Source organism: Pleurodeles waltl, chromosome 8 (genome assembly GCF_031143425.1).
Source record: "Pleurodeles waltl isolate 20211129_DDA chromosome 8, aPleWal1.hap1.20221129, whole genome shotgun sequence".
Lineage (NCBI taxonomy): Eukaryota > Metazoa > Chordata > Amphibia > Caudata > Salamandridae > Pleurodeles > Pleurodeles waltl.
In genome coordinates this window covers 985,195,184-985,209,961 of record NC_090447.1, presented here as the reverse complement: position 1 = coordinate 985,209,961, position 14,778 = coordinate 985,195,184, and the positions used below count along the sequence as shown (strand labels likewise).

The 14,778-nt window shown below is 44.6% G+C and overlaps 1 protein-coding gene across 7 annotated transcripts in view; it reads left to right on the top strand.

Moving 5' to 3' along the window:
- SCEL (sciellin) overlaps positions 1-14,778 on the top strand; it is a 463,522-nt gene that overhangs the window by 433,053 nt on the left and 15,691 nt on the right. For all 7 annotated transcript variants that reach the window (XM_069205234.1, XM_069205233.1, XM_069205232.1 and 4 more), the window contains 2 exons: positions 7,330-7,401; positions 10,600-10,708. In XM_069205234.1, the coding sequence (XP_069061335.1) occupies positions 7,330-7,401; positions 10,600-10,708 (181 nt within the window). The remainder of the gene's footprint in view (positions 1-7,329; positions 7,402-10,599; positions 10,709-14,778) is intronic.

The following is a 14,778-nucleotide window of genomic DNA, read 5'->3' as shown; positions in this document are numbered from 1 at the left end:
CAGACCAGACTTTGCATCAAAAATCAATTCCCCATTAAAGCAGGTGTTACCAAAACCCCTCACATGGCATGTGTGCTGAAGTGCACAGCAAACATCCAAAGCATGGGGTCTTATACTTCCGGTACAAAACCTAACCTAGCCAGCGCACACCCATCTCAGCACCATGGTTCAATGCTGTGCGTCGTGCAAAGTAGATGAAGGAGCTTTCGCGGTCGGGGGGTCCTCCGGATTCCCTCTGCAGACGTCGTCTTGGAGGGGTGTAGAGGTCAACCCAGGGTGGGCACTTGCTAAGAATCGTCTGGGGATCATTTCTAGCTGGTTGGGCCACCTGGACACGGGCCGTGGGTGTCGGGCAGAGTGGTCAGGACTCACGCATTCGGAGTGAGGTTGGAGTCCCTGGCTGTTGCTTCTTCTTTAGACGGGACGCTGTCCACAGGAAGTCTTGTTCCTTTTGGGTGGAGGGCAGTCCTCTGGAGCTTGGCAGAGGTCGCTGGTCCCACTGGATGCATTGCTGTGCTTGTGGAGGTTCTCTGAAGCAGGAGAGAGACCGGTAGGGCTGGGGACAAGTCAGTTGTCGTCTTCAATCTTCTGGGAGTTTCAGCTATGCAGTCCTTCTTTTTCTTGTCAGGTCACCAGGAATCTGGTGAGCTGGGTTCAGGGAGGCCCTTAAATCCTAGATTTAGGGGTGTGTCAGGGGTCAAAGGCCAGTAGCCAATGGCTACTGTCCCTGATGGTGGCTACACCCTCCTTGTACCCACTCCCTTTGGGGCGGGGGCACAAACCTTATTCTATTGGTCCCTGCCCTCCAAACCAAGGTGAAGGATTCTGCAGGGAGGGGGTCACCTCAGCTTTGGACACCTTATGGGTGGTTTTGGCTGGGGTGGTCACTCCTCCCTATTTTCACTAATTTTCCCACCAGACTTGCTGCCAAAAGTGGGGCTTTGTCCGGGGGTGGTCAACTCCACTAGTTGGAGTGTCCTGGGCACTGTAACAAGAGGCTTGAGCCTTTGAGGCTCACTGCCAGGTGTTGCAGTTCCTCCAGAGGGGATGTGAGAAAACAGGGCTGATTGCAGAGGCCCCCTAACTTTTTGCCCCCATTTTCCACTTTTTGCTGGTGTTTTCCTGACTCTGATGGTGCCCTGGGTACCGCTAACCAGTCCCAGGGCCTGTGCTCGGTGTAAAGTGGATATGCAAATTAGGCTAATTATAATTGGCCAAGTTAACCTACCTATAAGTCCCTAGTATATGGTAGGGCATGTAGGTTTAAGGACCACAGCATAGGTAGTGCACCCATAGGTGCACTGCTGAGGTGCCCAGTGTAATTTTAAAGGCAGGCCTGCCTTGCTGGCTGCTTTTAAATTAAAGATATATGCACATTCAACTTTGGAATTAAAAGTAGTTCCAAAGTCTTAAACTACCTTATTTTTACATATAAGTCACCCCTAAGGTGTGCCCTATGTGCCCCTAGGGCTGTGTGCCATGTAACTATAAGCAGGGACCTTAAAAAAATAAATATTTTTAAAAGCCCTGGTGAGGTAAAAACAGCCAACTTCGTTTTTTTCCCTCGTTGTAGTGAATGGCCTCCATAGGCTAGAATTGAGAGCCTTTATTTTAATTTTAAAAGTCCCCTTAAGTAATGGATACAAAGATTTTGGTATCAAATTAATTATTATTATAAATCCCACAACTTTCAGTTGTGGGATTTAATATAACTTGTTAAGGTAAAGAGTTTTAAACTTTACTTGAAAAGTTGCCAATTTCAGCCCTGCATTGTTTTTGATGCTGTGCCCTGATTGGCCAGCATCTGGCAGCCTGGCCAGGCTGCATTGATGAGGTGTGAAGTGGCCTGGCCTCACACAAAGAGATATGCCTGTGGGAGGGAATTTCCCCTCAGCAGATGGTGAGGCAGGAAGGGGGAGGGCTGCCAAACTGGTCTTCAAAGGCAGCGACACCCCCACATCCTGCAACCCCAGACAACTAGGTGCCCCCTTGATTAGATTAGGAGAGGGCAGGAGAGGCGTGTGTTAATGATTTTTTGCCACACCAGTGGATGGGCTCAGCCAGATGTAACCTCCAAAAATCAGATTCAGCCATGATGGGTGTTTGAAGAATGTTGCCTCCTGGGATTGATTTTTGCCACACTTCCCAGGAAGTGGTCATCACAGGGGGAAGGACCCTGCACCTGATTGGAGAATCAGGACCCCCCTGTTTTTCACCCAGGAGCAAGGATAAAACTGGCAGACCTGCACCCACAACTCAGTTCCCTACCACATCCAACAAGGAAGAACCAAAGGAGAAGAAGGACTGCCCTGCTGGCCCCCTGGCCTGCACCTGGAACCTGCACTCGGAAGGACTGCACCAGCTGCACACTTGGGCTTCACCACAAGAAGGACTTTGCCTGGCTTCATCTGGTTCAAGGAAGGACTCCCTGTTTGCTACAGGTGAAAAATTGCTAACCAGAGTCCCCTGCACCAACTCCTGAAGAAATCAAACAGCTGACCACTGTCCAGTGGCCAAAAAGGAGTTTGCACCAGGTGCATTCTGGTAGTTGTAGTCCGCACCCCCCCAAGGATAATCTCAGAGCTTCTGGACCCTTGGGGTGAGCTGTGGACCCCAGAAGAACCTTAAAAGAACATCCGAGAGAAGCCCCAGAAGTTTGGAGAAGTTTGGAGTACTTTTGAAAAAAAAGCTCCATAGAGGGACCGACCCGCCGCAGCAACTCTATCCGGCTTGCCTCAACCACGACCCGGCCTGATTTGCAGGTTCGTCCCGGTAAAGAAAATCTCCTAGCCAGCGTATCGGAGGAGGGCTCCAAGGACGTCGGATCAAGATCCAGATTTACCCCGGTCGAAGGATTTTCACCTCGAAAAAACGACTAAGTCTGAAGGTAAAAATCTCCACCCAGGATTCCCGCGATGCGTATCCGGAGAAGAGTTCCAGGAGGTCGGATTGGACTGGCAGGATCGTCCCGCTGAAGAAAATCTTCAGAAAAACGACTAAGTGTGAAGGTAAACTTTTGACCGAGGCCTCCAGCGGCCTGTAGCCCAGCCGGGCTCCATCGCAGTTGGCCTTAAACTTTTACTTTGCCCCGGTCGAGGTGCAACCAGATGACCCAATTGGCGCTTTTTGTTTCTATGCGCTAAAAAAACAAAAATTCATATCTCCCGTTCCCCTTATCCAATTTTATTTGTTTTTGTGTCATTTTAAAGATAAAAATATAATCTATTTTTATAAATTGATTTTGGATTTTCAAACTGTTTCCTGTGTTTTATTTAACTACTGTTTTGTGATATTTGAATGCTTTACACTCTGTCTCCTAAGTTAAGCCTTGTCGCTCGTTGCCAAACTGGGTTTAATTTACTGAGACCTAACTGGACCTAAGTGCATGTTAGTGGCCTTACCAGTAACCCATTTTCCAACGGGGGAGATGTGAAGCACCTCCACCCAGGATGGGCTTTGTTTCTGACCAACAAGAGCACAAAGGCTCTCACCCCATGTGGTCAGAAACTTGTCTGAAAGTGGCAGGTTGGCACAGACCGATCAGTCCTGCACTAGCAGTTTGGCTAACATACCTGGGGCATCTCTAAGATGTCCTCTGGGTGAATTTTTCAATAAATCCCACACTGGCATAAGTGGGGGTTTATCGTGCTGAGAAGTTTGATATCAAACTTCCCAGTATTCAGTGAAACCATTATGGAGCTGTGGAGTTTGTAATGATAAACTCCAAGACCATATACTCAGTATGGCTACACTGTACTTACAATGTCTAAGAATGGACTTAGACACTGTAGGGGCATAGGGCCAGATGTAGGTCGGTTTCCTTTTGCGAGTTGCAAATTGCGAGTCCCAGCGACTCCCAATTTGCAACTCGCAAAAGGAAATGCAGAAAGGTGTCTCAGACACCTTCTGCGACTTGCTATGGGGTCACAAAGACCCACCTCATGAATATTTATGAGGTGGGTCACAGTTTGCGACCCCATAGCGAGTCTAGGCATTCACGGGGATGGTGGCCTGCTGGGGACAGCAGACCACCATGTCCGTGACTGCTTTCTTAATAAAGCAGTTTTTTTTCTTTCTTTTTGCAGCCCGTTTTCCTTAAAGGAAAACAAGCTGCAAACAGAAAAAAAAACGAAACCATTTGTTTCGGTTTTTTCAGAGTAGGCAGTGGTCCATAGGACCACTGCCTGCTTTGAAAAAATATTTTGGTTTGCATTCATAAATATGAAAATATATAAAAATATTCGAATGAGTTACCATCCACTTCAAGTGCTGCGAGCTTTTGCGGTCACAAATCAACTCTACATCGCGATGCGGTCGCAAATAGGAAGGGAACACCCCTTCCTATTTGCGAGTCGGAATCACATTTTGCGAGTCGGTACCGACTCGCAAAATGTGATTCTGCATCGCGTAAGGGCTTTTGCGCCTCACAAACGGCATTTTTCGGCGTTTGCGAGGCGCAAAAGCCTTCCTACATCTTGCCCATATTGCTTGTGAGCTATACCCTCACCTGTGGTATAGTGCACCCTGCCTTAGGACTGTAAGGCCTGCTAGAGGGGTGTCTTATGCCACAGGCAGTGGTTTGTGGGCATGGCACACTGAGAGGGGTGCCATGTCAATTCTGCCTTTTTCTCCCCACCAGCACACACAAGATGCACAGGCAGTGTACATGTGCTTGGTGAGGGGTCCCCTAGGATGGCATAATACATGCTGCAGCCCTTGGGGACCTTCCCTGGCCACATGGCTTTTGGTACCATGGGTACCTTTTACTAGGGACATAACTGTGTGCCAATTGTGGAGACAAAGGTAAAGATTTTGGGAAAGAAAACCAATGCAACTGTGCTTCCATTTTGCTTTCATTTTAGGTTTTTTAGGTCTGTTGTTAGCCAAGAACTTTTCATTTTACTAAAAGTATACGTATAATATACTTACATAAACATGCTTTCAGCCACCTCTCTTTTTCCACTGGCCTGTTCTTGTGTCATTCACGTTTTCCTTCCTCCCACTATAGCATACATCATAGCTAATAGGTCAGCCTACTTCAGCCACAGACCAACTTCAGAGTTGACTGCATTTAATTATTTCACAAGAAGCACATTTGCACACATGGTGGTGCCCTTCAGCGCTGTTTTTTTTATTTTCACTTTATCATTACTTTAGTGTTTCTTTTGTTTATAGAACCTGATGTAATAACAAGGGGTCAGATGTAGCAAAGGGTTTTACCCATTTTGTGTCAATGGGGAAATGTGTTCGGTCATATGGCCCAAGATGCTTTCTACTAGATGGAAGTTAGAGAGCATTCCCACTTTATCAGTTCCTGTCTCTTGCAAATTCTGTTGTAAATTCCTTTAGAGGTGGCCTTTGTTTGTCTGACTGTTGATTTTTTCACACCATAACAGCAGCTCACATGATCTCTTCATATAAGCGTATGAGGGTGCTCTATCTTTGCAACGTAACTGTCTGTCTTTCAATCCTTTCTGTTCTTCTCTCCTTCCTGCTTTTCTTTCCTTCTTTTTTCTTTCTTTCTTTCATTTTTTCCTCTGTTTCTTTCGTGCCTTCCTCTTACCTTTCTTTCTTGTCTTCCTCTTTCTTTATTGCCTCCCTCCCTCCCTCTGTCTTTCTTTTATTATTTCTTTCATACATCCTTTCTAAAATTATGTGCATAACATAGCTACCTATAGGGGTGCTCAGTCAGACCTTGTACATTAGTACTTCCGCCCACTCCAGCATGCATCAAGGGGCATTGTGTCAGTCTATTATGGCCACTGGCTGACTTCATTATCAGCTATGATTTACTGCTCTTTCACAAGGAGAACATCAACACACAAAGCAGTTCCCTTCAGTGCCAGGTAGCACCATGGCAATGCATGCTTTTCTGGGATGAAATCATCATTTTTGCCTTTAACCAATATTTTCGATTAGATTGATGAAAGCCCAGAACAACAAGGTTTTGCAAAAACCATGACAAAAAAGGAGAATTGTCAAATGGCTGGTGGCAACGCCAGACATATTGGCTTTGCCAATGCTTGCTTTGATATATTTTTGTGTCCAACGTTTTTTTACTTTTTTAGTAACACTTTTGCTTTATTATCACATTAAAAGTTGTAATGCTAAATTCATAAGTTAGACAAATTATTAATAGGTAAAAAAATGCAGGTTTGCTAGGGAGGGACCAACCTATTGGCTTTCACAGTGGTTGGTCTAAGTGTGACAATTATGTTCAAGGCCTACATTTTAACTACCTCTTGATGAGATCTTTGTGGCTTGTCAGTGCTTAATTTGTAAAATAAGGAGTGCTGGTGCCTAAAGCACTCATCAGATTGTCACTAATTGTCATCACATCAAATATCAGGGCTGCAATGTCCAGAATCCACTTCATACCTCTTTAATCCACTGCCACTCACTCCCAACCCCTTTATCTCACTTTTGACGCACCACAGCTTTCTACCTTGGTGACAGGTTTTCTTGTCTTTCTGTACCTCCTGATTTCAACTGTGTGTGTGTTTTTCTATCTCTTGCTCTCTAGAAATTTATGATGTGGAAAAATAAGTTCTATCCCCAAAAAAGAGTGCAGACAGAAGCGGCTCCTCCGCAATGGAGGAGAAGCGTCACCCCCTGGCCAAGAGCCTGGTGATGAAAAATAAAACAATAGTTTAATATTGTTTTATTATTCACCTGCTGGCTCAGCCAGTAAAGCAGGGAAGGGCTCGGCTGGTTCATGGGAGGTGGGAGGAGGGAGGAGAGTGCACCTAAGCCAAACACACATACGCACTTAGGATTCTCCAGCCCGGCTGTGTACACAGCAAGGTTGGAAAAACAGCACAAACCCAAGGGTTGTGTCTGAGCATAAATCGAAGCCACTCAGACCAATCCTGACGCTGCTTTCATGCTAAGTTTAGCATGAAAGCAGCACCAAGATTGCTGGGGAGCCTGTGCTGTTGTTGTCCCAGTGAATGCTAGGACACCATCAGGCGCAGAGGATAGAGGCGGCACGAGGCTGTGAGCTGCAGCGACGAGAAAGTTTTTTTTTTAACGTGTTTCCACCATCTCTGTAGTAACCTCCCTACCCCACCCTTGACGTTTGCAGCGTCCACCTCTGAGTGCAGGTGACCCCCACCAGCAACCCCTGGCACAAATCAAGCACTGGGTCTTGCAAAGCTTTTACAAAGTAGTGTCTCATTAAATATTTTCGAGTAGTCCAACAAAAGAAATCAAAAGGTGGGGTGAAAAGTAATCTGGGCTAACCCACCGTCAAACGTTCCTCTGCACATTAATTCATTCTGAAATACAAACAAAAACTAATTGTGTTCTGTGTATGTACTTTATTTGCAGCCAACCTAGAGATCGATATGAAGACAACGTCACCAAAAAAGCAATCAAGACTGTTTACTCTACTGCTGATCGGTAAGCAGCCCTTAACGTGTAAAGATGACAGATGAATAAATAATCGCATTGGGCGCAACGTTTTCTTCGGACCTCCTAATGGACATTGCTTAGTGCTGGTGGTGCGGAGTAACAAGACTGTCTAACTGCCATTCTACCGTGTGCTTCTTTCTTAAACCACCGTACACTTTTTGTATCTTTAGGTTTCAAACGTTTTTAGTGTGTTTTTTTTTTTTGACATATGAACGTCAACATTGAACTCCTCGACCTTCCTTTCTCTTCTGACTGTGCCTGCTGCTGGTCTCTTTTTCCACTGTCCTGAACTTTGTCATGTCATGTCTTGTTTCTTATCTAAGTTTATTGATCTCAAACCTGGACCGTATGTAGGGCTCATAAAGATCTTGAACATGTTAGGGTCATATAATCTTTTATAATATAGTTCAGTCCTCGTTACCAATTTATTTTTCCTCTCCCAGCAAAGTGTATGAAATATTGTCCATGCCTAGTACACGCCATGGTTTATTATACTAGTTTTTCAAGTAGTGTATCATTTCCTAGGTTCTTTTTCATTTCTGCTTTCTCCCGCTATCACTGAACTCTGATAAAGAATAAGACTCGGTCTCCAAAGTTGTGGGCTGCTGCCCTCCAACTGCAGCTATCTGCACACATTTCGGTAAGGAGACCTCGTTTAGTACTTGATCCACAAATAGCTCTCAAACTGAGACGCGATTTACAGACAGTTGTAAATGGGGGGAGGGGGGGGTGAGTACTTTATTGAAAAGAATACAATACTTGAGTAAGAATGTATTGGTGGGGTCGTGGCCCGGGAAGATAGCCGATTGTGCGTGCATCTAGAGCGTCCCGCTGCCCTGCGTAACAATCCTGCAACATCCTGTGAATGGGAGCCGCACCCAATGTGCATAGTGCCACCATAAAACCTGTTGACCAGATATTCCCACCTCTGGGGTGATTTTGAGAGCTGAGGGGTTCAAGTGTTGTAAATACGTGGTGGGGACCGCCTGGTGGCTGCCGCAGTAGGAGAGCCTGGAGGTCTAGTGAGGCCTGGTGTATGGTGCCCTGTATCATCCTGGAGGTGAGGGAATCGAGAGGAGAAGAGGACTGGGCTAGATAATTGACGGTGAATGTTGTTGTGCTGGAGACGGTTATGAGAAAGAGCCCCGGCCTATATGGTTGCTCTGGAGAAGGTGGCGGTCGCTGGGAGCCACGATTGGAAGGTGGAGAAGATTGGAGAAGCTTGGGCCTGATTGGCGCTTTCAAGCACCAGTGTGCCCCCTCTGGTCACCATGGTGATGAGAGGAGGCGGCAGGCCAGATGCTCTGTACTCCCCCACCCAGTTGTAATGGAGGAGCGGCATTGGAGGAGAACTCCAAGCCCATATTGAACTACTGGCAGGGGCCCAGATGACTGGTACATGGCCCCTGGAAAGTGCGGCTGGCACGGCCATGGTGGCATTGCGATCAGGCCAAAAGGGAAATGCGGGGAAGGAGCTGAACGGGCTATGGTGGTATTGAAGGCATTGGAGACTGTAGCGATGACCTGTATCCCAGAGGAAACATCTGATCATTGGTGAGTGGGCCCTGATGCTGAACTGGGGGAGAGCAGCACAGTGGTGCTTAGGGTGTTACAGGTGGTGGCCTGCACTGAGAGACTGGTCCTTTCCCCCAGATCCTGGCCTCAACTGGGAGGAGCACTGTGAGATTGCCTGGATGCTGAGCTGAGACTGAGGCTATGGCAGTGAAGTGGGGCCTGGATGACGGGGTTTGGCCCTATCTTGTTCAGTACTGTGCCTCATAGTCTGAGTGGTTGTCTGGTGAAAATGGAGGGTTGAGCTGCACTGACAGGCCTGAAGAACTGGGTGGCTCCCCCGGTGTATGGGCAGATGGCCTGTGACGGGGCTTGAGTGGGCAACCCCGCCCGGACATGGGAAAAGTTAAGACTGTCAGGAGTCCCTAGGGCCTGCAGTGCTTGTCCTGAAGACCACAATCTGGATTCAAAGTAAGAGTTGTTAGATGTGTTTTTCTGTCAAGTCTCCATTTTATCTGAGGGCAGTTAGCTGCTGTCACTCTCACCAGGATGTCACCCGATGGTTCGATGTGTGGGCATTGACGTGTTCCTTGTCTAACCCTTGATAAGCACCTTCTAGAGGAGAGCAGTACAATTCTTGTTTAATAGGGGTGTTGTACATTAGCTCCTACTACTAAAATGAAGGAGGAACCAGTTAGTTTAAAAAAAGGAAATAGAGAAATTGCTTTATGAACCTATGCCGGTGGAATAGTTTGAGCTTTCAGTAGCTAAATCCTCTCCACACCTATTTGGCAGAAATGTTGCCATTTCCCATTGGTCGTAACGTAACCCCTCTCAGTTGTATTCAAGTTCTGATGAGCTGCCCCTGGTGAGAATTATGAGCTCTTCCTAGCAGAAGGTGGCAGTGGGAGTTTTGTTCATGGGAGCACTGAGTAACGAAAGAGTTGAAAGTTGGCCATGCTCTAAAGGAGGAACCTGAACACTGTTGTTGCTTTGTTCGGATCAATGTAACCATGCAATGCATAGAGGCCTCCACATTTCCAATGAACGCAAAAGGCATTTCTGATTGCAAGCTCTAAAGTAATCCAAACTGGTTACATTAAGTTAAAGATGATTGGCACTGCCAGGTTAACTATGGTCAATTGAATTAATTTAGTTCTGGTGACAGGGCTTTGGTGTTTTCCACTTTGCACTGTCACCATAAGAATACGAGTGTGTGACTTTAATGTCATTGTTAGTGATTGTTGAATAAATATAATTAATGCGTTATACAGGCACGTCATTAGAAATAGCTGCCTCAAATCAATTGACAATAACTGCCTCAAATCACTTGACACTGGCATTGACAACTGCCATCCAGTGGTAATGACTGTTTTATGAGTTATAGTATTGCTCAATATTTTATTTTGTAATAATATTGCTTCATATTGCTTCCAAGGCATCATTTTATATGAATGGCACATATGCCACAATTTCTGCTTTCCATATGAACTTTGTGATGATATTGCTTTGACAATATTGTTTGATAGAAAATCAATATTCCTGTTTCATCCCCCTCCATCGCTGGAAGTCAATATATTGGACATAGTAATTTACAGAATGTTCTCCTCATTGCATTAGTATTTCACTGAAATTATGTTTAATGATAATGGCTACTCTTTCATTCACATTCAGGTCAGTCATTGAAAAAGACATGTGCACTTATTGCCGGAAACCGCTCAGCATTGATCCGAAGATGATTTTGGAGGATTTGAACATATGTTGTCATGCAACGTGTTTCAAGGTAAGATATGATTGTCCTTGATGGATATGTAATGGCTTGCAAAGTGTCACATCACATAAAAAGAGCGTTGCTCAGTAATTTTCCACTGGTTTTGGACAATGTTGTACTGGTGCTAGACCATCTTGCGGTGACATTTGCACCAATACAATGTACAAGAAATGCAAAGTACAAAATGTTTGTCATTTGCAATGACAAACTAGTACAAAACCAACATTTGGAATAAGTTAATTATTAAAACGTTTGGTTCAAAATTGGTGCCAAATTACCCAGTAAGAGGTGAACATTTACACGCTTCGGTCCATAGTGTCATACAAAGATTCCTAAAGTAAGTTTGAATTGTAAAAAGTTAATTAACAAACGGGGCTGTACTATATCAAGTGCACCAAAGACACAATGGATGTGTGTACCCACTTTCTGCACCCCAGTGGCACTTTGCCCACATGTACGAACATTTGGAATTGCGATTTCCTAATTGAGATTCCATGCGAATCGCAATTCTAAATGTAAGAAGCTCCATTGAGTTTCTTTTGTGATTCCCGGTGAGTCGTAAATAAACCTACCTCATTAATATTAATGACGTAGGTCGCAATCTGGGACCCACTGGGAATTGCAAAAATCACAAAAATCACAGGGATTGTGGCCTGGTCAGCAGACCGCCCTGTTTGTAATTGCTTTTAAATAAAGCAATCTTTTTTTTTTAAACGCAGATCATTTTCCTTGAAGGAAAACGGAATGCGTTTAAAAAGAAAAAAAGAAAACATTTCATTTTTTAAGAGTAGACAGTGATCTGTGGGACCTCTGCCTGCTCTTAAAAAATGTTTTCACATGCATTCACAAAGACCCCTTCCCATTTGCAAATGGGTTTGCACAAATTTTAAATTCACGGTCACAAAACAATCATACACACCATTTTGATTCAGTATTAGGAAGGGCTGTCCTGAACACGCCCCTTCCTAATACCAAATCACAGAACTCAAATTGTGATTAGGTAACATGTTACCCAATTGCAATTTGGGCTTTGCACATCCCAAAAATAATTTTTCTAGTTGCAAATGGGCTGATTCTGCAAATCGTCCGGTTTGCGACTAGAAAAATGCTTTGTACATGTGGCCCTTTGGTCTTACAGAAGAGGCCACAGGTGCATGTGTTGCCCCTTCTGTAATACAGCTTGCGTTGGTGCACAATTCTAAGAGGTCTTCCCCTTTTTAGCATGGAAAGGTGACTCCATGCTAATAAGGGAAACACATTGCCTCTGCGAATGTGCCCTAATATTATGCAGAGGCAAAGAGATCGTCATGAGGCACACGGACTGTGTGCCACAAGGAGGTGGTGTATGAAATGAGGTTACTGGTTGAGGAGGGTGAAACCCACTCAAGCAATAACTACAATTCTTGTTGGGGTGAAATATAAGCAAACTGCAAATTATCTGTGCTTAATCCTCCTCGTAGCTTGGCACAAATGCAGTCAGGCTTAACTTAGAGGCAATACGTTAATTATTTATTAAGCACTTCAAACAGAACTAAAGTGAAGACATAACACAAGAGAAACCCCACTTCAACTTAGGAAAATAGAGTGTAACGTAATAAATTATTTGACACCAAAATGATAAAAATCCAATTAGGAAAACTGGAGATATACAACTTAAAAGTGATATTGGCAAAAATAGTGGTTAAAAGCACAAGGTGCCAACTGGGGCTCTCTGGTTGTGCCAGACTGGAACAAAGTTCAGGCTGACTGTGGTGGAGGATAGGCTGGATACCAGGACTAAGTTAGGCCTGCTGAGCAAAGTACCTTAAATTCTAGTTGCAGAGTGTGTTGAGATCCAGCGTTGAGGATCTGGCAGTTCCAATAAGCTGTGGGCTGTGATGCAAAGTCCTGCATTGAGTATGCATCGTGATGGGGCAATTCTGGGAGGCCGTGATGTGAGGTCCTACATTAAGAACGCATCACACAGTAGTGGTTCCGAAGAGCTGCGGGGTTCTGCATCGGGGATGCATCCCATATCGGCAGTTCTGATGTGGAGCTGCAAAGAGATAAATTGCACTGCGTTGGTTCTGCCCAAAAGACCACAGCTCAGTTTGCAGAACACATTCAGGCCCACTTCCTAGGGTCCAAGACTTGGGTAGTACCACTTGGGGTACATGACTCACAGCAGACAAAGTCCATGTGCAGGGTTCAAGGTGGTTGGAGTCTTTTTTGTCCCTGAGGCTCTAATCAGGAGGCCAGCCAAGTTGCCCTTGGAGTCACTTGGGTGGTCCTGGCTTCAAGATGCAGGTCCAGTTCTTCTCACTCAGGCAGCAGGGTAGCAGTGCAACAGGTCAGCAGGGTAGTAGTCCTTCATGCAGCAGAGCAGCATAGCAGTCCATCTTCTGAGGCTTCCACAGGTCCAGATGTGTGCTATTGAGTTGGTTTGAGGATGCACTGGCTACACCTGGTGTCTGTTTTGAAGTGGGAGAAATGTCTTGAGTCCTTCTTTAGACACCAAACGTGAAATTTATACCTGCTCCCAATTGAAAGTTATCATTTAACAAATGTAATAAGGAAACCCAATGTGATCCTATGGGAAAGGTAGTCCTTGCATTAGTGAAAAATGAATTTGTGTTTTTCACTACCAAGACATGCAAAAGTTAAAAGTACATGTCCCACCTTTTAAATACATTGCACTCTTCTCTATGGGCTGTTTAGGACCTACCCTAGGGGTGACTTGTATGTATTAAAAAGGAAAGTTTAGGCCTGGGTAAAAGGTTAATTTTGCCTGGTCAAAATGGACGTTTCATTGACACACACAGGCTGCAATGGCAGGCCTGAGACATCATTAAAAGGCTACTTAAGTGGGTGGCACAATAATTGCCGCAGCCCCACTAGTAGGATTTAAGTTACACATCCTGTGTACTTGTAATACCATTTTACTAGGTACCTACAAGAAAAATAAATGTGCCTACTGGGTGTAAGCCAATTCTGCCCTGTTTTCAGAAGAGAGCACAAGCTCTTTAGTACTGGTTAGCAGTGGTAAAGTGCTCAAAATCCTAAAAGCCAACATTACCACATTCAGAAAACTGGAGAGTGAAGGCAGAAAGTTTGGGAGTGACCCAGCAGTTAGGGCCAAGTCCAACAGGTGTCCTCCAGCCATTTTGCCTTCCCAAGGGCTGCATCTGTAATGAGAGATATAGGGTTCAATGAATCTCACATAAACCACCCGCAGGAGAGTGCAGACACTTCGCCTGCCTTCAGGTGATCTCTGTGCTCCCTTGAAGTACAGGCCAGGTGTGCATGTAATGTGAAAAATAGATTGAAAGCTTCAAACAGTTACACTGCCTTTCACTAATGCACTGCCCCTACAGCATGGCATTGGGACAGACCAGGACAGACTGCTCTTTTCCTAATGAGTGTTCAAACTCTGTTCTAACACTGATATCCATGGGCAAATAGACAAACTGGAAACACATACATCTACAAATGAAAGCAATAAGGGACCACATAATTAGGGAATATGCACTGTATAAAATCCATCTAACAACATAACATAGCATAACGCAATATAATGCAACACACTGTTTTTCCACTTTGGGCATAATTATTTGAACATTTTAAATTGACGGTTATGATTCTGGCAAGCTATAGAAATGCAAAAAAAAATAACATCTGGTGGATATACCCAATGCGAGATTGATATGATTCCCACTACTATAACTAGTTATGTGATGAAAAATACCAGGCCATCATAAATTGTTAATAGGAAAATGAAACTGATACAGTGACTGCAAGTCTTAAAATTACTGACCTGCTACGTTTTTAGAGATAGTGGTTCTAAAATTTCGAATTGCATCCCCTACCTCTTTCATGTTTGATATACTGTGCTAATAGTAACTTTTTGTAGTTTGTGGAAGTAGTTCTAATCTCATTATGATCTCTGCAATCAGTTATATTTCGAAATTTGCCAAACAGAGTAGAAAATTAAATCTTTATAAAAGGGATAATAGTTCACTAGAAAATATTAGAGGGATCTTCTCATGTATGCTCTTGAAGACCGCCATACAACATTCATACACTTCTCTGTCTGTTCAGGTAGT